At 40.8% G+C, this 24,681-nt stretch overlaps 1 protein-coding gene across 1 annotated transcript in view; it reads left to right on the forward strand.

Annotated features, from left to right (window-relative positions):
- Window positions 1-24,681, forward strand: part of NDFIP2 (Nedd4 family interacting protein 2) — a 72,946-nt gene that overhangs the window by 32,267 nt on the left and 15,998 nt on the right. Inside the window, exons 2-4 of the mRNA XM_074989123.1 lie at window positions 979-1,132; window positions 4,413-4,540; window positions 12,324-12,411. Of these exons, the coding sequence (XP_074845224.1) occupies window positions 979-1,132; window positions 4,413-4,540; window positions 12,324-12,411 (370 nt within the window). The remainder of the gene's footprint in view (window positions 1-978; window positions 1,133-4,412; window positions 4,541-12,323; window positions 12,412-24,681) is intronic.

Here is a 24,681-nt window from a genome sequence, read left to right on the forward strand (position 1 = left end):
ATTTCCATTTCTGATATCTGATTTGTGTGTGTTTATTCTTTTACGTAAAGACTGTCCAGTTTGTCCGATGTATATAGCAGAGGGGCATTGCTAGTACATGATGGCATAAATTATATTGGTAGATGTGCAGCTGAATGAACCCACGGTGGTGTGGCTGATCTGGTTAGATCCTGTAATGGTGTTGCTGGTGTAGATATGTGGGCAGAGCTGGCAACGAGGTTTGTTGCATGGATGGGTCCCTGAGTTAGAGTGACTGTGGTCTGGTGTATAGTTGCTGGTCAGGATTTGCTTCAGGTTGGCACGTTGTCTGTGGGCAAGGACTGGTCTGCCTCCCAAGGCCTGTGAAAGTAGGGAATCATTGTCCAGGATGGGTTGTAAATCCCTGATGATGCGCTGTAGAGGTTTTAGCTGAGGACTGTAGGTGTTGGCTAGTGGTCTTCTGTTTTCTCTCTTGGGCTTGAAGCAAATCCTCATACTCTGTTTACATGATTTTTGGATTAATACAATGGAAGGGTAGGAGTTCTTAACCTATTTTGTTTTAAACTGGTTTATTTTGTTCTATACATGCATACCATGATTCCTTTAATGGTTTAGGATCTTAAGTAAGTCTTAAAAATTATGTTGTATTTTAATGACTTCAGTGAAACCTATTTCAAGCATCAGAAATCAATTGCATAGCAGAGACGTTTTTAAAACAGAATGGAATTGTACTGAACATCTCAGGTACTTTTGAAGTAATTGCTTAAAGGTGCTCTTGGAAGCACATTATAAGAGTCTCTTGTCAGAGAAATCTTAACTGTTGGATGTGATGGTGTAGTTCCTGCATTTATTAGCAGAAGATTAAGTGATTGCAGTAACTTAAATAATAAAGGTAAATATCTATTCCGTGGTCATGTTTGAAAAAGTTAATGTCACCATTTAACTCTCATGTAAAAACTTTCTGTGTTCTGAAATTTCTGTATGGGTATTTTTTTAAAGCTTCACAATGAAGATGATACTCCAGAGTCGACGTCTGAGCAGCCATCCACCTCTACAGAGACTACGCAAAATTCTCAACCATCAGCTGTGTCTGAAGCAGATGTTTCTCCTCCACCTTATTGTAGCATTGCTTTAGAAGCAGCTGCAACCTCAGGTATTATGTCTTCAGTATATCTTAGTATGTATTTTTATAAATGTGCATCTGACTGTCTGTCCATCTGGGAGTTCTACTGTTCAAGAATGCCCCTGCAACAGTAAGAAGTAGGGCCAATAAATTTGGGCTGTAACTCTCTCCTCTAACCTAAAGCAAGCTCGGGGTTGGTTGTGCCAGGATAATAGGTATGTGTATGGAATGTGTTTGTTTCATATCAAACTGAAAAGGGAGGGGAATGATAGCAGGGGCAGTTTTAGTCATGCATGACCACAGAGGGGCAGCAAATGCCCCAGGGAGAAGCCAGAAGGCAGGGTGCATGTCTCTGCCCACCCTCCTGCCTGCCCCAGGCAATACCTGGTGAGTCTTCAAGTGTCAGCCCTAAGTAATAGTACTGTTTGGAGAAGTACAGCTACCCTGAATCAGCTGTGGATTTGGTTGGGGTAGTATGATGCCATCATATAAAATTTTTTATGCTTATTGTTGTCTTCTTAAACATGACTTACTGATTGTATGTTTTTCTTGTGTGTGGTGTTCGTGTCAAACCAAAACCCAGGCAACTTTCTGAAATCCTGCTCACTGCGCCAAATTACGGCACTCTGTGCATGTAGCATATTATTAACTGAAGATAGCCTTTTAGTTCTTTGAATTTGTCTATTTTTACCTTCAGTCATCTCTTTGCTCTTGCTCCAAATTCTGCTGAGGTATGCATTGTCTCTGATTCTTGAAACATTTTCCAAATGAATATCATGAATAAATGTCTACACATATATGAACTATTTGCAAGAAAAGCACCCCTACAGGCATTACTTAGCTGCAGAATCGTGTTACATGCTGATGCTGGGGTGTAAAGGAAAGCTAAGTACTGGACTCTAATTAGGGATCTAAAATCCCCTTGAATTAGCGTCCCAGTTAAAAGGAGGGGTCAGGTGGGGGTGGTGCACCAGTTCAGCTAGGCTGGAATTACCCTTTTCATGTGTGTGTTCCCCTTTCACCCCTCTCCAGGTAGAGGCTGCTCTGGCTGGGCTGGAGTGCCTCTACTGGCAGCACTCCCAGGCTGCCTCCATCGGTTAACTTTAACTCATGGGTGTCCAACCTTTTGGCTTGCCTGGTCCGCATTGAGTGAAGAGGAATTGTCTTGGGCCGCATATAAAATATATAATATAGTTAATGTATATAAATCACATAATAATGTTAAAAGTTTACGATCTTGTGGGGCAGCATTACTAGCTGTCCAGGGCCGCATGTGGCCCACGGGTCGTGGGTTGGACACGCCTGCTCTAACTGGTAAGCCTCATCCGTTTAGGGTGAGACTTACCGGTTAACCATTAAAAAGCTTAGTGTTTAATATTTTTGTACCCTGAGGTACATAAATTACATGTCCTAGAGTAAAATGTCACTTTGATGTTAGTGTACGAGTATGGAGCAAAACAAAACAGCAGAAATGTAGCATTTGAAAGACTAACAAAACGATTTATTTGGTGATGAGCTTTTTTGAGTATGGAGCAAATAGTTAAGGAATCTGTTTGCAAACATCTAGAAGATAAGATAAAAAGTAACATGGATTTCTAAGGAATACATAGTGTCAGATCAACCTGATAGCCTTGTGAGTAAGTGGGAGTGGCAGATGGGGAGTATCTAGATTTTAATAAGGTGTTTGATACAATCTTGCCTTACCTTCTCATTAATAAACTAGGTATATACAATTTAGATGGAGCTACTAAAGGGTGAGTGCTAACTACTCTTTGGGAGCAGTTATTCAACCACTTATCAGTGGCTCACAGTTAACGTGTAAGAACTTAATGGATTGGTTTCCACAGGGATCAGTTTTGGGACAAGTACTCTTCAAAATCATCTTCAGTGATTTAGATTAATAGTAGATGATCTCAAGCTGGGATACCAAATGCTTTGAGCCATGGGATTGTAATTCAAAATGGTCTGAAATAAATAGCATGAAATTAATTAAGAACAAATGCAAAGCACTCCAGTTAGGAAGGAATAATCAGTTTCACAGATAAAAAATGGGAAAAGACTGCCTAGGAATGAGCACTGCAGAAAGGTATCTAGGGGTCAGAGTGGACCACAAATTAAATATGAGTCAACAGTGTAATACTCTCTGGGGATGCTGGGAGGAAGCATACATCTTTCTGGGATGTTTTAGAGGAGTGTTGTAATCAGGAGACAAGAAATCCATTCTTCTTCCCTAGTCTTACCTGATTAAGCTTCTACTTGAGCACTGTGTCCAATTCTGGGCTCCACATTTCAGGAAGGAAGTGGCCATATTGAAGAAAGTCCGGAAAAGATTAACAAAAATGATTGATCTAGAAAATATGACCTGTGAGGGAAGATGTAAAGAATTTGTTTTATTTAGTCTGGAAAAGAGAGCACTAGGAGGGGACACAGTAACAGGCTTTCAGGTATCTAAAAGGTTGTTAGAAAGTCTTAATCTCTCAGGATAGGACAGGAGGCATCAATGGAGGTTGAGGTTGAACATTAGGAAGAAAATTTTGTCATTATCAGGGTGGTTAAGCACTGGAATAAATTACTTAAGGAGGTTGCAGAATCTCCATAACTGGTTATTTCTTTTTAAAGAGCAAGTTAGACACAAAGCTGTTGGGGATGATCTTAGATGGTGCTTGGTCCTGCCATGAGTGCAGGGAGCTGGATTTGATGACCTCATGTGGTGCTTTCCAGTTTTATGATTCTGTGCAAAGTATTACATTGTAAAATGTAATATCAAAATTGAAATATTTCAGTAGACAAGCAGTTGTCTTGCCTGTGTAGACCAGCTGCAGTTGATGAGGTGTGACCTGGCCAGTATAGGCCTCAGTTCATGTTATTAATGTTAGGATCATGAGACTCTTCTTTTAAGATGTGTCTTTGTGCCTTTATTCTACCATCAGGTAAAATAACTTGCATATGAGTTGAGTGATCACAATCAACCACCCATTTTCAGCAAAATGTAATCTTAGTTCCAAAACTCTTTGCCCTCGTTCAGTATTTAGGTCAAACTTTAATTTAATTATTTTTGAGCAGCAGCATTAGGCTTCTGTAAATTTATGATTCACTTTTGCCTGTAGGGTAAAAAATTAAAAAAAAAAAAAATTAAAAAAAAAAAAAAACTTTAAACACTTACAGGCCAAGTTGCTGTAGAACAAAGAAACTGAAATTAATGACTGTACATTTTAAATGTCAGTGGCCCTGGTTTTACTTTATTGTACTCTCTTTAAGATTGCTGTTTTTCGGGGATCCAAACATGAATTTCATTTTTTGTTGTTAACAGAAACGCCTAATGAATTCTACCCTGTACCACCTCCTTATAGTGTCGCTACCTCTCTTCCTACTTATGACGAAGCAGAGAAAGCCAAAGCTGCAGCAATGGCAGCTGCCGCAGCAGAAGCTGCACAGAGAGTAAGTTGAAATATCATCTGTGTAAAAATCTTTCTGGGAATCTGTTTTTTAAGGCTGTTTTTTCATAAGTTATTTTACTCTACTGGAGTGCTGAAAAGAGCTTAGACCCATATGCCAATTTTTTTTTTTTAATTGTTCTGGGTGATATCTTTTTGATGCTAAATATCTTAAAATTTAGTTACTTGCAAGGCATTCTGAAGATATAAATTTTTATAGAACTATGGATGATTTCTTTGAACTACAGCTGTTCTCTAAACACTTCAGAAAACACATTCTGTGGTAGATTTGATTCTACTGCTAGTACATTCCAGCAAGTTGGCGACTGGGGGGGATTCAGTGATTTAACCATTCCAATTTCTGGGATAATACCATCCCTGTGAGTCAGATACATGTTGCTTTTTATTGCTCACAAAGAAGAAAACTGCCAAATTGAAACAGGAGGAAGAGAAGACCAAGGTATATTTGACTCTCTGGAATGATAAAGGCAATAATGTTGCACTGGCAACTTTAATTGCATTATTTCCTAACTTTTGAGTGCTTGACTCTGCAACATTGTTTTTTCTGTAATAAGCTTTTATATAATATTGATGAGCAGTGAACTCTTTCATATTTGGCATTACATTATCTGGAACTCCCAAATAGTTGCCATTTAACCATATGGAAAATATAACTACAATTTACATAAGTACAGTAGACCGCCGAGTTACGTGAGGGTTGCACTCCTGCACACTCTTGCATAACTCAAATTTTGCGCAGGCTGTGGGGGGTTGGGAACCAGGCGGCTAGCCTGGGTCCCAGCTCCTCTCTGCTGATGAGAGCCAGGAAACTGACCAGTGCTGGTGCATTGGTCAGTTTCCCAGGTCCCACAAGCCCAGAGGAGCCAGGCTGCTTCTTGGTTCCCAGCCCCCCGCCACTCCAGGAGCCAGGCACTACTTTTCCAACTGCCCTTGCTGAGGGAGCTGGAGCAGGGAGTTGGTGCAGGAGCTGCACTCCTGTCAGCCCCTGCGAAACCCAGGATTTTGGCTTGCACTTAAGTTGTGTTAATGCAAGTTAAGCACAAGTCCACATCATGCATATCGTGGGGGATGTACAGTATAGTGAAAGTAAATAGACATAAATACAATAAATGAAGTATAAGCTTATAGTGTACATTATTACTGTTGATAAAGTACTCGGCATACATTTTTGTTTGTGTCTTAATATCTAATCTTGTTTTTCTTTAGTGTTGTATATTGCTAGGTATACCTCTCTATTATCCAGAACATTTGACTATCCGGCAGGCTGCTGGATATGAAAGCATTTACTGTATGTGCTTTTCTACACTATCTCTAGGTTTCTCATTAATTCATTCCTTTTGAAAAATTTTAATTGCTTTTTGCTGTTTTTTAGTATACATTTTCATTTTTAATTTCTAAACTAATATTTAAAAGGTCATTTATGTGGAAACGGTATATACAAAATAGTTAAATGGCTTGTTTGTAATGAATGGATTTCTCTCAACGCTATTTTAGTTCTTGTGTCTTGTCTTTTGTTTTACATGCTTAGCACGGCCAGTTTAGGGAGTCTAGGAGTCTGTTTGATGAAATATTCCTCAGTCCACCAGAGGTATGGCACAGTTCTGACTAGTTTGGACACTGCTCTGAATTTTACTGCTGGTAAACCTTGAGTTGCCCTTATCACTTCAAAAATATCTTCCAACCATTGAAACCTTATGACTGTTGAAAATAGCTAAATGTGCCATTTGAGAATCTATATTTAAATTATGCTAATATTAAAGTCCATCCTTTTTTTCCAGGAGATTATGAATTCAGTTTCTAGAGATTGATTCTGTAAACCATTTGTGTTGCACAGAACTGCACCAATTGTCCAACTGGTTCCATAAAACTTAGCTTTCTTGGTTGACTCTAGGTTTTTCACGGGGTAGACTGGCAATTTGTAGTCATTAGACAGTCATATGCCTGTGGGAAAACGTTCATAATGGAGCTGATGGTAGAGCCTAAATTATAGTGGTAGTAACAGATAACACTATAATTGAAGATTATGAAAATTAGCGCCTTCCTGTTTGCAGGATATGCTATTGTATTTGTGATATTTATTCACATTAATGTATTTTACTTCCTTAATTATCATCCTTTAGTTCTGGTCTTAATAACCAAATCAGTTTTATAGCTTATAAATTTTGTAATCCATATCATAAGATCTCTAACACTTACAAAAATGTGTGTGAGCTTTTCAGGCTTCTTGATCCACTATGTAAATTATGCAATAAAAAGGGTAAGTGAATTAGAGCTTTTTTTTTAGAGCTCTAAAGATATCAAGAATTTACAGTTGGGAAGCAGACTGTCTTTATAGCGGGGTGGGCAACTTTTTTGGTGCATCTGCCCCTTTTTGGCACTGCAGTTTGCCAGGGTCCCCCCAACCTGTAGGAGAACCACAGGAAGGGAAGGTGGGCCTGCTCAGGAAGCGGGTGCGACTGCATGGGCAACAGCCAGCTCTGCATGTGTTCAGTAGTTGCTCCTGCCACAGCCTCCACCACGTCCCTGGCCTTGCTGATACTGTGAAGCCTCGTCACTTGACTCAAGGCCTCTGAATATTGCAGTTGGCTCAGCAGCAGGGGGACTTTTCCTTGATGAGGGTGGCGGTGGAGGCTGTGGGGAAGGAAGCAGAGTGCTGGGGAGCTAGCAGGGGGATTGGGGGTATGTGTCAATTGTACTGCTCCCTCTTCTGCAAAATGTTGCACCCCCCACTTTGCGCGGCCTGTTTTATAGACTGCTGCTGTTGAATCAGCATTGTGTTGTAGTAGTTTCCACCTGCTTTCAAAACAATCTTTATAAAGAGATTTTAAGCAATATTGGGTGTTAAGTTCAAGTCAACACATGACCAAAAATTAGACCACTCTGAAAACACCGTGAAGGGGTGGAGGAAAAACCGAAACATGTAAAACAAAATTACACAAAACAAGATAATATTCTATACAGAGCAAACTTATATTAGTGGAGGTATGACCACTGGCCTGAAAGGTATTTCTCATCTGTCATTTTTATGATTCTAAAATCTTTTATGCTGCCAAGTGGCTTACATAAGCAGGGGTCAGTTGAGAACTTGATATGCAGTTATGACCACTCGATTTAAGATTAGTATCAGTGCCCACTTGAATTTTTTTTTTAAGGTTATCGATGTAATATGTAAATTTTAAGATCGCTTTAATATAGCGTGGTCTTCTCTTTATACTGCTTTCATAATAAGAACTCAGATTTTACAAAATAAATTAAAAGTATAAGAACAGTGTATCTGAATTTCTGCCCTTAGATTCCACAGGGAAAATCTTGATTTCAGTGTGTAGCTTTCCTTTCATCTGATGGAGCTAGGCATGTCAAGATAGTAAAAATTTTAGTTTAGGATGCTTTCATGGATCTAGACAAAGATTATGGAATTTTAATATTTGTAAAAAAATACTTTTTGCTGCTCCAAATATTTTAATCCCTCTATGTAAATAAACCATTGTGCACAGTGATTAAATAATGAAGGTTCGGATCCCCTTTCTCTTTTTTCAGAAAATAAAATAAAGCAACATTAACACTTTTAAAACTAAATCCCAAATTTTGTGCTGTCAAAGGCTGAGAAAGTAAACTGGCATGTGAATTTGAGAACTTTGCATGTTGAATGTTTTGTGTAATGTAACTTTAAAAATGTTGATCTTTTTTAGCTACAGCAGCAGTTGTGCTAAATGTTCAAAGCTCTGCAGATGCCTAAATGGTGAGTCTAGGGGCCAGTGTGTGTCTTCAGGCACATTTAGCACTTAGAACTGCTGTACCCTTCCAAATTACCATTTCCTAATTTCCAAGGTAAAATTGCAGCTCTTTGTACGCACAGGAACATTTTCAAAACAGTGGTTTTCTCTGCACGTGTGTGTGTGTGTGTGTGTTTAACCATGAATTGTAAAAAATGCCTGTTGGCACTTAATGGCCATCATAAGGCATTGTGGAAGATGAAGATGACCACTTCCACTAATTTTTCCCAATTGTCTGTCCTTTCTTTAACTTACTAAAGAAAATGAATGCTTCTGTCCCTCCTTTTAAGTCAAATGCAGATGAGTTAATCAGATGTTTCATTTACAAATCATATAATGTTATTCTTACACACTTCAAAATATGTTTTAATGTCATGGAAAATACAAATCAAAAGTTAGAACAGTATTGGGAGTATTTTTGATCATGCCTTCCTCAATAGTCATTTGTAAAATTGTAAGCTTATATTTTGCTCCCGATTAAAATTGTCAATAAGAATCTTGCTTGTTTGTTACCGTATGTTAATTTTCCCTGTAATGTGCATGAACTAAAATTATATAAAATTAGGGCTGATGAGTGGGGGAGGAAACTGTATGTATGAAAGTATTCTGACAGTTATAATCCTATATGTAGGCAAGGCAGATGGAAATAATGTATACATCATGTCTCTTATCAAAATCAGATTGAGATGGGACATTTAAACTATTAGAACAAAAAATTGTTAGTGATCTCAGGTATGTAAAAGCTCTGAAGCATTTTGTGGATCATTATCAGATAAGCATCTCCATGTATTTGACTTATTTAAGAATGTAGAAAATTAACTGTTTTACTTAACTTGACAACTGGTTGACAGTCATTGTGCTAGAGATGTGCTCTGATCAAATTTTGGAGGTGAACCTGGATTTCCCTCCCACCCAGAATCTGTCACCATTATCTCCTCTTCTTTTGGGCTCTTCCTGATGAGGATTGTCCTGTCTGTGATCTGTTGTCTGTCTTGCCCAAGGGATTCTTGCAGCAGTATGCTCCATTCTGCCCATTCCCACCTCAACAAAGGGCACGGGCTGTAACGTGAGAGGCACTTGGATTTATCGGCACACTCAAACCTAACACTTGTTGGGTGCTTGTTGGGTTTTAGAGCTCTAGATTGTGCCACCTGAGATCATCGTGTTAGTAAAGCTTTTGCTTTTCTTTGATGCTTTATTTTGAAGCTTGCAGGCACACTCAGGATTGTCTAGGATGTCAGCTTTTACTGTGAAGTGTTAGGTATGAAGCGGGGGAAGGGGGTTCCTCTTCCCAATGCCGGGAAGCCCTAAGGCTGTGGGAATTTTGCATAAAGCATTCCATTCGCCTGCAAGCTCTTTATCTCCCACAAATTCAGAATTCCATAGCAGACTCTTTCAGCAAGCCCTTCAGGAATTATGAGTGGTTGTTCCGGTCAGCCTGGTTGGATGTTCGACATTCAGTTTTCTAGTCTTGGGGTTATCCTTCGATAGACCTATTTGCTATGTACTTGAACCACAAGTATGACAAGATCTGTTTATTCCAGAACCACAGCCCAGGCTTCCTAGCAGTCATGTTGAGCTTCCTCTCCACCCCCCGCCCCAGGAGGGGGCAGGAGAGGGCTGTCTGGATGCCTTCCCTCCAGTTCCACTAATTCACAAGGCCCTCCTCAAAAATCAGGTCAGATCAGGCCTCTGTCATCCTCATAGCTCCCGAATGGGTCAGGTGGCATTAGTACACATCTGAATAGACATGTTCTCCCGGGATCCAGTTCTGTTTCCTCTGTTGTCGGATCTCCTGTCACAGCCGGAAGATGGGCTTTGATACCCCAGCCTCAGCTCCTTCCATCTAGCAGCATGGAAACTCTGTGGTTGAGTACTGTGAAGATTTCTTGCTCTGACTCAGTTAGGCAGGTCCTCATGAACAAAAAGGTAAACTACAAGAGCAACATAAGCGGCCACGTGAAACTGGTTCTTAATATGGGCAGACAGTGGGGTGTACCTGTGCTCAGGGCCTCAATCCCAATAATGCTGGACTACCTGTGCCACCTCAATCAGCAGTGTCTTTCCCTGGCATCTGTTTGGGTCTGTCTGCTTGTTGCATCAACTTTTCACCAGGGGGATATGGGCTGCTCAGTATTTGCTAATCCCTTAACTCAGGATTTCTCAGAGGCCTGGACAGGCTTTTCTCCCAGATTAGACAGTAGATACTTGGGTGGGACCTTAACTTGCTATTGACCAAACTTACAGGTCCCCTGTTTGAACCAATGGCTTTCTATTCTCTCCTTTATCTGTCATATGTAGTAGTATTCCTTGTGGCCATTATTTTGGCCACAAAGTTATCTAAATTTAGGGCCCTTACGGTGGAGTCTTCTTACTCAACTTTTCTTGAAGACAAAGAAGGGTTAAGACTGCACCCAGCTTTTCTGCGTAAGGTAGTCTTTTTAGTTCCATGTCAGTCAGGACGTATCCCTATTGGTCTTTTATTCTAAGTGACATGCTAATGCTAGGGTACAAACCCCACAAACATTGGATGTATGAAGAGCATTTGCATTCTACGTAGAGCTAAACCCTTTAGACAAACACCTCAGGTGTTTATCACTCTTGTGAACAGAGTGCATGGTCAGCCTGTCATCTCCCGGAGGATCTCTTCCTGAATTGTGGAGTGCATTAAGTTGTGTTATAACCTAGCCGGGGTGACTCCTCCTCTATCAAGGCACAGTCGTCCTCTGTGGTCTTTGCCAAGCTGTGATCTGGTCATCTAGCTGCACTTTTGCAGTATGCTGTGCAATCACATGGTAGGCAAGGGGCAATGAGGCCTTTGGTATGGCAGTGCATCAGTGGGTCCAGATTTCCAATCCGACCTCCAATCATTAGCTTGAAACGCTCCTAACTTGGAATGCACGTGAACAATCATTCGAAAATGAGAAAAGTTACCTCTCATAACTGATCTGCAAGATGTGGTGTTCATGTCCATTCCAGTACCCTCCCTCCATCCATTCTGTTGGAGTAGCTGTAACGAAGGAACTGAAAGCATCGGGCAGGGTGGCAGGGCCCTGTGTTGAGCGTTGTGAAGGAGCCACTCCAAGGGGCACCTGGACCAACCCTACAGCTACCAACTAGGGCAAAAAAAATCTTCTGGCTGTTGTGTACATGCATGAGCACCTAACTTGGAATAGACATGAACAACACATCTTGAATAACAGTTACAAGAGATGAGTAACTGTTGGGGTTTGTTTTTTTGTTTTGTTTTGTTTTTTTTTTTTTGTGGTGAAAAGATGACATTTTACTTCAGTAAACAAAGCCTTAGTGAATTTGTGGCGCTGAATATAGAATGATTTCTTGAACTTCAGTAAAAAAGTCATGCAGTACTAATATAGTAAATATTATTAGCTTCTATAAAAACGTGAATTCCTTTAACTTAAAAAGAGACTCTCAAGTTTAAGAACATTTACCTGTTACTTGAGGATAAATAGCACAAACAGTGAAAATAGGCATTAGCTCTTATGCTGAAGTATTTGATTGGCAAGTACACTGCAATTTTTCTTTTTAATTTTTTGGTTTACTTGGAGTACATGGGTAGGCTGTGTTAAAATAGACTAAGCTAAACTCATCCATGTAACTGTTGCTGAGGGCAGAGGAATTGCCTTGAGATGTTTTTTTCCTGGTGATAAACATAATTTTGTTGCTCAAATAATGGTTTGTAGCTCAATTTAAATTGAATGCATCATTTTTGGTTGTACATGTTCCAGGTTTTTCCTCCAAAGTTCATTGGTAAATTTCATTGCTACATGGGCTTTATCATAGGCAAGCAATACAATTCCTTTTAATATAGTTAATGGATTTAATAGTACTTTGCTGTGTTTCATTTATGTAGGTCTGTGAGCAAACAGACTTGTTTTAAAAAAATACAATTAACAGTTTAAATCTACAATGCAATGCATTAGCCTAAAATTAACTTTCCTTCACTAAAATGTCCGCAACCTGTAAATCCAGGAAGAAGAATATCCACCTCGGGACGATTTCAGTGATGCAGATCAGCTTAGAGTGGGCAATGATGGTATCTTCATGTTGGCGTTTTTCAGTAAGTTATTTTTATAGCTCAGATGTTTTGAGGTGTGTAATATCCTTTGGAAAAGCAGACTAGGAAAGATAACCACAGTAAACTTCATGAATACACCGTAACAAACGGAATCTTTTTTTGCTTGTATACAGGTGTAAAACAATATCTATAAGAAAAAGCAAGTACGTTGTGGGGACTCCCCCCCCAGTCTCTTCTGAGAACAGTGTTTAAAACTTACTTTCACTTGTCACAGATAAAGGTCTGAACATCTCTTCAGTTCATAGGCTCAGGTATATCAGGATACTAGTGTGGTTTGCATCCTAAAGTTCTAAGAGCTGCAGAACTGCTAATTTGTATTAAAAATTTGGATGGCAAAATTGTGATTAATTACTCTTCTACCTGAAAATCCTGCCTTTAGTACACTATTATGTGATTGGCCTACTGAACTAAATAGCAATGGAAGGATTGATCAGACCTAAATAGTATTAATTTTATTTCAGGTCGAACTAATTTAAGTATGTAAAAATATCAATTTAAATCATGATAACTAGTTGAATAATGTAAAGCACTGTTTCCAGATACTCTGCCAATTGCTGTGAACATCGCCTGAGCACTTACATTCACTGAAACTGTGCTGTACATCATTTCTTTTCAATCAGATATGTAATGTGTAAATGAGCCTGATTAGTTTTCCATTATAAATTACATTTAGAAGGACTAATTACCTATTTTCCAATGTTACCTTGGATTAAAAAAAAAGTTAATCTACATCACTGATGAAGCATTCATAGCTCATAAGCACTTAAAAGTGATAGTGCAGTGAATTTTTCCATGTATCAGACTTGAAGTCTACAGCTAAATAACTCATCCTGATTACATGAATCACATTCTATCATCTTTCCTTTGAATTGGATTACTTTTATAAATTATATCTTGGACAACTTCTTGATTTGGCTGGATGATGAAAGCTACCACATTTACTAAGCACTTCTACATGTCCTTTAAGCATTCGGTACCCAATTCAGGGGTTTGCCGTGTGAGATGATAAAGCTTTGTATGCATAAACCATATAGTTTTGCAAATGTAATCATGTGCACTCTGTGTTGCTCTTTGTTCTTAAATGGTGGCTGGACTACAGAATTTTGAGTTTGCTTCGGCTTCTGAGCAAACAGATCTGGGTCTTTAAGGTCATGGGTAAGTTGCAACTCTAGCTAGCCACTCAAGCTTGGACCCAGGGAGTTTTGTGGGTTGGACTTGAGAGACTAACTGAAACTGCTGTCTTTGCAGCCATGTCCACACCACTGTTTTTAGCGTGCTAGCTTCAGCAGATCTAGTACAAGTTTGTGGTGGTACGGTAACAGCTCATATTTCTGCACAAGCTGTTACTGGTAACAAAACATCCTTGGATGAGTTGTCAGCAGTGGTGACAACTGTTTGTTTAGATCTAGTGACCAGTGGATGTAAAACCATGAAGTTCCTCTGAGTTATCAGATTTAGTTTTGTTAGCTCAAAGCTGGTAACATTTTAGTAAATAGAGGCATACAGAAAAAGCATGGGTTATGCAGTGCAAAGATTTGGGACATTGTCTGTATATCTCCAAAACTCCATGCTTAAAAACTTTAGTCAGCTTTGGGCATGCAGAATGTTTCTGCTTTTGAGAAATGTCTGAATGTTTTCAGTGATGCCAAGATTGACCATATAAAGAAGCAGCGACTTACACTACATACATATGTAGACACCGTTTTTGCCACAAGTGGAGATAAACTCTCAGTTATTCAGAAAATGTACTTCTGGATAGCTGGGCTCCTTCATTTGAGACTGGCATGTTAGGAGCTTATTTTTCGAAACTGCGTATATGTAACAGTCTTTATGGAAGTGTGTGTTTACTTTGTGTTCATTTGGAGAAGTTGTGTTTACACTTAGGTAACTGCATGTGTAAATGGGTGTTTGTGTGAATAAATTTTAATTAACACATGAAACCTCAATAATGCTTTGTACAAATTAATACAAAGTACAGAACATGGTGTTGAGTTCTGAGTACTTCCTTGTTAGAAAGTTGGAGTTAAAGGAATTACTAGGGCTAAAGTAATGCCTGAGAAGACTAAATGAGTTCAATAAGTAGACAAGTAATTAAGGGGGAATATAAATCTACAAAAATAAGACCAGTTTAAACACCAACAGGGAAGAAGGAAATTGTTTAAAAACCTGCAAATGGTTACGTTACAGCGGAATGGGATGAAGTAGAGGAAAGGGTACTTAAGGAGGATGAGATCTGTAAGAGCCTTGAGGGGGCAGGCTCAATTGTATGTAAAATTAGATTGCTCTGACTTATTCCCTATACATCACTTTCTTGTAGTTTGCCATAACAGGGTCATGTACAATATTGCCGAAGAAAATGCACATCACTGGGTGTGATGTGCAAGGTATGTTTTGATACAGGCCATAGTAAGAAATAGGTGGCATCCATTGGCTACATCTACACGTGCCTCAAACTTCGAAATGGCCATGCAAATGGCCATTTCGAAGTTTACTAATGAAGCGCTGAAATGCATATTCAGCGCTTCATTAGCATGCGGGCGGCAGCCGCGCTTCGAAATTGACGCTCCTTGCCGCCGCGCGGCACGTCCAGACGGGGCTCCTTTTCGAAAGGATGCTGCCTACTTCGAAGTCCCCATGGGAATAAGGGGACTTCGAAGTAGGCAGTATCCTTTCGAAAAGGAGCCCCGTCTGGACGCGTCGCGCGGCGGCAAGGAGCGTCAATTTCGAAGCGCGGCTGCCGCCCGCATGCTAATGAAGCGCTGAATATGCATTTCAGCGCTTCATTAGTAAACTTCGAAATGGCCATTTGCATGGCCATTTCGAAGTTTGGGGCACGTGTAGACACAGCCATTATGTGCTGTGTAGCAACATGCTTCCGTGAAAGGCCCTGGTGGATGTAGGCAAAAGGGAAAGACTTGACCATTTGAACCTTTTATCTGCTACTAGAGCACAGGTGGGCAAGATCTGACCAGTGGGCCACATAAGGCACAGAGCAGCCAGCCTCTTCTTTAAGTGGCTTCCTGCTCCATGTAGTTCTCTGCTGCGGATAGTGGAGGGGGAGGAGGGGAGGGCTTTATATGCATTTCCTGTCCCCTTGCAAAATATTTCTTCTTCCATTGGCCAGTTCCCAGACAAAAGGGGCTGAGAGAGTGGGAGCAACCTATGAATTCATCAACACCCCACCCCCAATGGCTTCAGCACCTGGAACAGACAGCTGGCGTAGAGAGCAGTTTTTGAGCTGACTGGGTTTGCAGGAGGCAGAGAGCCTGCCTCAGGGCCCTGTAGAGCTGCTGGCCAAGATTTCCCCAGGTAAAGCTTCTGGCCAGAGCCTGCCTCTGGCATGCCAGACCTTCCCTCCCGCAGTTCCTTTGCCCCATCACTCCTACACCTATCCCCCCTCCCAGAACCTGATCCCCTGCCCTAGGTGATAGCCCAGCGCCATGCATTCCGTCCTGTGTCCCAGACCACAACAATCTCCTTCTCTCAAACTCCCTTCCCAGAACCCATACCCGCTCCTGCACCCCAGTACCTTACTCTGAGGTGCCTTCTGCACCCAGCCTCCATCCCAGACCCCACATCTGCTCCATTAATATCATGGAATAGTGAGTCCTTAACCACTTTCCAAATTCTTGATTTGGCCTTGCATCAAAAACTATTGCTCTTCCCTTAGCTAGAGCCATTCCCTGTGACAGGGAAAGACTGAAGCAGTAGGTAAATTACACTGCTAAAAATAATGCTGAATTGGAGATACTGCTTTCATGAGTAGGGTACATACCTGTGGGGTTCAAGTGTTTCCTTACTCCCTTCACCTAGGTTTTGCTTTAGTCATCTACACTGATATTGGTAGGGCTCATGCAGTGCATGTGTTGATAGCATTTAAAGAAGTGTGCAGTGTAGGTGGACCCTGTACTTGATTAAAGCTTATAGCATTATGTTATAATTTGGAAACCAAACTTGTCAATTTAAAGTTTTAAGTATAATGTCAACGGGGTCGTTCATTATCTCAGTTTCACTAAAACAGATATAGATAAAATAAGCTCTTTACTGTCGAGCTAGAGTTCAGAATATGATCTGAAGATACCATCTAGTGGTAAAACTCCTCAGTTGCATCGAAAGTCATGTTTGGAAGCCATCTAGTGTCCACGTCTGTATTTTACAAATGGGTCGAAAAAAACCTTAGTGCTAGTACATTTAAAAAAAAACAACATACAATTGGAGTTCTATATAAGCAAACATGTTTCCTTGTAGAAATATAAATACAGGCAATGGTAGGTTGTACATGGTGTTTCATACAGATAAAAATGACAGCAGAATGAAGAATACATACATGGTTTTTAGAAGCAACTGCTGATGCTAATTGCCTTTGTGCCATGTAAATATTGAGACAGGAATTAAATAGCACCTTATTTTTATGCTGTAAAACATTTAAGAAGCTTTCTAGCTGGACAGCAAATATAGGCATAAATTAAAAGTAAATATTGTGTAATTTTTCCTTCTGAAACTTATCTCCACTGAGCATTGAGAGCGAGACTGATATTCTGAAGGAGGAAGTAGAGCAGTGAAAAGACTGAAGAACAAGAGTCTTGGAAATGATTAAGTAGGGTGGAGAAAGTATGACTCAGGAAATACACTGACTATGTAATATAGCATGGAAAGAAGGGAAGGCACCTAAGGGATGGACAAGATCCATGCTGCTGGCAATACACAAGAAAGAAAGTGCATTGGTATACAAAAACTACAGAATGATTGTCCTTATGAGTCATCTAGGCAAGGTGCTGATGATGATACTGATGGAGAGTTTGCAGATAGAAGAACATTTAGCAGACAAGCATGCAGGGTTCAGGAAAGATAGAAATACCATACAGCAGATAGTGGCGCTAAGATTGATAGCGGGGAAAGTTCAACAAAAGAACAAGAACATCTATGCTTGCTTTCATTTTTTTTTCACAAGGCATTTGACTGTATAGATCAGGAAGTGACTTGGGCAGTGTTGGACTTCTACATAGTGGATAGCAGACTGATAGGTGTTCAAGGATATCAATATCAGTTGTTCAAGGTGACTGCAGCGGCAGAGGTGAGAATGTGTGGAGGGTTGGGAAGTTGGTTTAGAACGAGTAGAGGTACAACACGAGGAGATCTGATATCGCTGAGAATCTTCATCATGCATCTAGGGAGAGTGATGGACAAGATCAAGGAAGAGGTAGAAGGGATATCTGTGCAAGGGAAAAGAATTAACGTGAGGTTTGCAAGGGATATAGTTATCACTGAGGAAGATGAGGAGAAGCTAGTGAAAATGGTGCAGGTGCTAAATGAGAAAGGGAAGCAGTATGGACTGATTATGAACATGGATAAAAACAATGGTATTTAGAGATAAGGAAATAGGAAGGAAGATCAGTGTAGATGGGATTGAACTGCAGAAAGCAGAGAAGTTCACATATATGGGGAGCAAAATTAACATGATCTAGACTGTAAGAGGGAAATGGTGACTAGAAGAGAGAAAGCAAGAGTGAGTTTGAAGGTGATGGATAACATGGAAAAGCAAAGCAATTAGCTTGGGAATGAAGCTGAGTGTCTTGAAAACGTGTTTATTCAACAGCATGTTGTACAGATTTGAGACATGGGTGATAACGAAAGATTCGAAGAGAAGAATATTGGCATTTGATAGGACTTGTCATAGAAAGATGCTAAGAATAGGATGGGCGCAGAAGTTCACCAATGAGGAATTATGTAGGAAGATACAGCTGAAAGAGTACCTACTGCAGAACGTTATACAATGCAAGTTGCAGCTCTTTGGTCATATTTGCAGAAGGAACAAAAAATCAAGGTCCTGGTATTTGGCATAATGGATGATTTGACTAGGAGAGGCAGACCCCACAGAGAATGGGTAGATAGTCTACAGAAACTAAGCAACTCTGCACTGGACAGGGAAAGATGGAAGAAAATAGTGGGAGAGGCATACAGACACCAATGGGCGCTGAGCCCATGGTTGATGATGATTTTTTCCTTCATCCACAATATATAGCAAAATTGCATCTCCAGCTGAGTTCATTTTAGGATCTTATCTTAGTGTTAGACTGATTATGCTTTGAATTCCACATTCAAATATGTTACCCAAAAATAAGGTAAGGTGTAAGGGTAGAAATGAACAAATGTGAGAGAGCCAGGATTAGTAATGCTGAATATCGTGGCAGGAATTTCGAACAATGAATTAACCAAATAGACCCAGGTTGTACAAACACTGGTAGAAGATTGGCACATAGTTATAAAGGGAAATGCTGAGATTAAGGAATATAAATGAACAACATGAAAAAAGCACTATGCAGTGAGGCATTATGGCACATGATAGAAATTGTGGGAATGCCCAGGGAGGTGTTCCTAGTTGTGTTTTGGTGTGTGTTTTCTAGTTTTTCTAGAGTACAATTAGAGTGGCTAGTTGTTGATTGAGTATTGTCCCTCTGGGTGATCTGCTTGAGGTGCATGTGCACCCAATGTGCCTTCAATTAGAAATTTCTGGAACCGCTGCTTGTTTGGTCTGGCCATCAAGTCTAGGCATTCTCTTGCTCCATGCTGAGAGTATTTAGAAATGTGAAAGCTGAACTGCCCCAAATTTCTCCCCGAATATGTTGGCCAAAGATGGAGCATACATACTACTCAGTACTTGCCTAATGTTGCCTCACTTGCTGGGAGTCCTTTTCAAGTCAGTCATGGCATCTTGCACTGTATCATGTCTGAAAGCATCTGTGAATCTCATAAGTGCAAAATCTTCTTTAGTTCTAAGAGATGTGCCTGGAGGCACAGGGAGATGTAATTCTGATCACGTTTGCAACATCCCAGTAGAGTGGCTTCCAAGGAACCATTGTTCCCCCTCAGCCTCTGGGAGACCTACAAGTGACATGGGCAAGACGTCTCCTTAGAGGAATACTGAATCTCTTCAAAAAACATACCTTTGAGATACACTGTGCTAAAAACCCTGTGCTCCCCTCAGAGGCTTCCACAGAAGCTTTGACTGGTCTTTGTGCCACAAGCTGTAAATCAAAGTCCTTGAGCAGATCTAAATTCCACAGTGCCCACTGAAGGGCTCAGTACCATGGAAGCAAAATAGCTGTGCTGGCAGATTCCAGGGATTTCAGCCAGAAGAAGTTGGCAATTTGTTCAGCCCTGACTGCGTCTTTGGTCTTGCAGTTGACAGTCAAGCAAGCATTGGTGCCTCTCATACCTTCCTTTGTACTGCAGACCTTCACATCGTCAGACTACCAGGTTCCATGAGGATGCACCTAATGCTGCAAGGCGTGAGGTTTTCCAGAGATTTCCTTGTCTCTTATGAATTCTGCCTCCATTATTGATCTCAGTCAGACCCCTACTACTACAACTTCCACTTTCTCCAGTACCTCCCCGTCATTGGTAATCCCCGATTCTCCAATACCCATGCATATGGAAACACAAACTATCGCTCCTCCCTAGTCAGCTGCAACTCCAGTTGTGCTTTGGCATTCCTGATTACAGCCCTGCATGTTTGAGCAATATATTTATATTCTTCCCTAGTCATCTGTCTAAATTTCTACTTCCTGTAAGCTCCCTGTTTTTGTGTTTAAGCTCACCAACATTTTCTGTATTAGCCAAGCTGGTCGCCTACCATATTTGCTTTTCATACTGCACAGTGTGTTCCTGCACCTTCTGAAAGGCTTCTTTTAAAATACTGCCATCTTTCCTGGACTCCCCCACACCATGACATCTTCCCAGGTAAGGGGGTCAAAATCTGCTTTTCTGAAGTCCAGTGTCCATATTATGCTGAAGTCCTTTCTTTTTGGTCAGGATCATGAACTCTACCATCTCATGATCACTGCTGCCCAGGTTGACACCTACATTTATTTCCCCTACCAATTCCCGCCTGCCTGTGAACAGCAGGTCAAGCTGAGCACAGCCCCTGGTTGGTTTGTTCAGCACTTGCATCACGAAGCTGTCCCCAACGTTTCCCAAAAACACCTGGATTATTTTTGTATTGGTGTCTCAGCAGATACACAGGTGATTTTTAAAGTCTCCTATGAGAACTAGGGCCTGTGATTTGGCAGCTTTCATTAATTGTCCAAAGAGAACCTCATCCACTGGATGTGGTTGTCTATAGTAGGCACCCACTACAATATCACCCTTGTTACTCCCGCCTATTACCTTAACTCAAAGACACTCAACGGGCTTTTCACCTGTTTTTTATACTGCTTTCTAACCTACAGTGCAACTCCTCCACCTTTTCTCACTGCGTGTCCTTTCTGAACAGTTTATACCATTTCATGACAGTGCTCTAATCATATGATTGTCCCACAAAGTTTCCATTATCCAACTACATCATAGTTCCTTGACTGTGCCAGGGCTTCCAATTCTTCCCGCTTGTTGCACAAGCGTCGTGAATTTGTGTACACACACCAAAGTTAACTACCCAATTGCTCTGCTTTCTTAGTAGTATTCAGGGGTCCTTCTGTTGCACCCTCCTCCTTGTTTTTTCCTGGTATCCCACTTCTCCACATACCTCAGGGCTTAGGTCACCATCTCCTGATTAACCTAGTATAAAGCCCTCCTCACTAGGTTTGCAAGTTTGTCCACAAAAATGCTCTTCCCCAGTCCTCCTTAGGTGGATCCCATCTCTTATCAATCCTTCTGTCTGGAACAGCATCTCTCTTTGACACAATCTGCACAACCATTCATTTAGTTCCAAAATTCTTTGATTTCTACCTGGGACCTTTTCTTCAGCAGGGAGGATGGATGAGAACACAAGTTGTGCCCCAAACTCCTTGATCTTTCTTCCCAGTGCCACATAATCTGCAGTGACTCACTTGAGGTCATTCTTGGCAGTATCATTGGTTCCCATGTAGAAAAGGGGTAGTGGTCCAAGGGATTGACCAGTCTCAGGAAGCTCACAGTCATGTCCTGAATTCTAGCTCCAGGCAAGCAGCACGCTTCTTTAGTTTTGTGGTCAGGATGGCTGATGGATGATTCCCATAGAGCAAGTCGCCAGCCCATCTCATCCTCTTGGGAGTGGAGGTTGTGGAACCCCGATCCCTGTGACAATGCATCCCAGGCCTTCTGGTCAGTGGGGTCTCCTGCTGATCCCTTCCCTCTGAGGTCTTTTTGAAAGCATTCTCCCTTTTAGTATCTGTGGCGAGAGCCTGAAAATGGTTACTTATTTCTATCTGAGTACCTGAGTTGTCTGTCAATACCTGAGTTGTCTGTCTTCTGCAGGTCCCATGCTTGCAGTTACCTTGCTTTTTCTGTGCTGCCCTGTCTGGTTCTCCTGCATGCGGTGCCTGCAGTATGAAATGTTGACTTCTATCCAAAAAGTGTTCATCTTCTCTGTGGAAGGCAGGTTTGGTACTTAGTCCTCCAGTCTTCTCTTCGAATGTAGAGACCAGTGTTTGTAGACTCCTCAGATGTACATATTGTTCCCTGAAGCAGAGAAGAGAAAGAAGGACCCCCCACTTCCAGAAAAAACCCACAACCTCTCTGAGGCTTCTTCCAGGTAACTGTCTGTCTGTTTGCCTCTCACCCCGTTTGCTCAGTCTGCTGCTTTTGTAAGGCTGAAGCAAGTGACCTGACTGAAAGCTTCAAGTGCAAGCCAGTGAACTGCAGCCTGAACTGCAAGCCGGTCAGTCAGTCAAGGTCCAAGTGGAACAAAGCAGGCCCAGTTCACGCTTTTCAAACAGTCAGTTTTCATACTGACTAACTTGCGGTCAAAACAGCCCTTCATCTAGCACCAGTTCAACAAACTGGTCAGACAGGCACATGGTTACTCACCCCACCAGCTCACAACACAGACCCCTTAATGCCTCTCTCATCTTAGGTCTCTTTGGATGCTTACTAGGCTAACTCCCTCTCTTAGTGTCTCTGTTCACAGCTCCAGTCTGCTGAGTTACAGTGTAAAGTGTGTTGTTTTGCAATGGATTTCGTTTATGGCTAGCCATTCTAGATAGTGAAAGACTGCTCACTTTGAATATAAATGTACTAGACAGTAATCAGGAAGGCATCTCAAATCAACCCTGTATGGATAAGTCGTTGAGGCTTAAAGTCAGCTGGTATCTAACCTTACATATCTCTTTCCCTAAGCTAAGTAAGCATTTTGGGAGATGGACTTTGCCTCTATGGTCTCCCCTTTGAACTGGCCTGGATTTCTGTTTTGTGAGGAAACAAGTCTAGAATGGGCTTCCCTTAGGAAAGATGCATTATGGGAAAGAAGAAATAGGCTTAATGGCATCACTATTATGATATGTGGTCATGATGTTCCAAAATAATGGGCACGTATTATGTAATAAAAGAATGACACTCAGTGGCAACTGGCAACTCTAGATTTCTTTTACAGTGGCTTTCTGTATTGTATATTTAAGTGGTAGATGTTAAGCCTCATTAACTAATTAAACAAGCCATAGGGATTAGCTAAGCTAAACTTTTTTTTTCTTTCTATCAACATCCAACACAGCAAACAACTCTGGAATTGATTGGCCAAATCACATTTCTACCAAAAGGCATAGCAAGAGTCTCGAAGAATGATGCATTGTGAAGTGAATTATTTAAGTTACGAACAAGTTGATCCCCTTGACCATACCAACATAATTCCCACCACAATAAGTAGCTTTCCTTAGGATGGTTCATTTTTTGCAACTAAGCCCTGAATTTTCTTCTTGCACTGCTTACACTTGACACATTTTTCTTTTTCCCCCAAGGGATGAATTTCTTCAAAACATTCCATGATAGGATCTCTTAGTCTAAATTGCCATAGGATGACTGCTTGTTTTTCCAGAAGCCACAACAATTTTTCTGAAGCAAAAGTGTGGGTGGGCAAGGGGGTGGATGGGTGGGGGCGGGGAGAAACGGGAGATAGAGGAAGCTCTGTGTGTGCTGAAGCGCGTCTTCCCTTTTTCTTTGTCTACCCCACTCCATTGTTTTTGTGTGCTGCCTCTGTCATTTCCTATATATTATCCAAGACAGTGTCTTAACTAATTCTTCTGCTGTGCTTGGTCCAGGTCCACCGCCATATTAGCATAGAACAAAAACAGTCCTATCCATCTTGTCCTTTGTTGCCCATGTTACTTTTTAGTCTGCTGAGAAGCAGAAATTGAAAGGCCAAAACTTTCAAGAAGCAAGAACTAGTAAGTAGGCTGGACAGACTAGAGTGATTAACTCATTTTTATGAGGCTGTAAGTGTATTGTGTACCATGCTTGTGATGAGATTCAATTGTAAGTGTTGTTTTTACTTTTAAATTAGAAATTTAGTATTTCATTGTTTTTTTGTTTTTTTTTTGTAATCAGAGCAATCTAACTCAAACATCTGATTTTCTTTAAGCAGAAATATAAGGTTTTTTATCCATGTTGATTAGATTGTTTTGTTAGTGACAGCAGTCAGAGAAATTTAAGCAGTGATTTTTTTTGACTTCCCACAAAAATAAGGTGTTATGAAAATGTAATTTATTTACCTGAAGGATATATTTCAGATAGCATTTTATGCTGCCCCCCCCCCCCGGCTAGGCCAGGGTCTGGTATAGTATTTCACTGGTATCAAATTATGGTGATCAAGCAGAGCCCTGTTCTTGTAATATGTCAGGCTACCAATATGGTTTTTGTTTTGTTTTGTTCTTTCATTTTATCAGTTTACTATATATTTTAGAGTGTATCCATCTGCTCTTATAAGTTAGGAGTTCTTAATAAGAAAATGACCATTACATTAGGGATACATCTTCCTCGTAGCATAACTTTAAGCATTGTAAGGTTTTATTTGTGCCTGGAAAGCAGGATGTGCATGACATGGAACTGTTTCTCATAAAACACAACAAAAAAAAAAAGGCGGGGAGGGGGAAGTCGTGTGGCACCTTATTGAGTGACTGATATTTTAGAGCAGAAGCTTTCATGGTCTTTGCCCATAAAAGTTTATGCTCCACAACATCTGTTGGTCTGTAGGATGCCACAGGGCTAGTTGTTTTTGCGGTCACAGACTAACGTGCCTACCCCTCTGATATAGGAAAAAGACAGAATCACAAAGTCAAGTATAGTCTTCAGAATTGACATAACTAAGTGAATGTTGAAAGGGACTGAATCAAGATGAGCCAGAATAATAGGATGAACCTGGAATAGGATTGCATCTCAATAAACCTTACAGGAAAGAGGTAGCACCAAGAAATTTTGAGTACTGCTCTGTTTTGTCACAGATGTTTACGGTTTGAAAACTAGAAAAGAGTATCATTGGATATCAGCTTGACTATAGACCATTTTTGG

This window comes from Carettochelys insculpta, chromosome 1 (genome assembly GCF_033958435.1).
Source record: "Carettochelys insculpta isolate YL-2023 chromosome 1, ASM3395843v1, whole genome shotgun sequence".
NCBI classification, from domain to species: Eukaryota; Metazoa; Chordata; order Testudines; family Carettochelyidae; genus Carettochelys; species Carettochelys insculpta.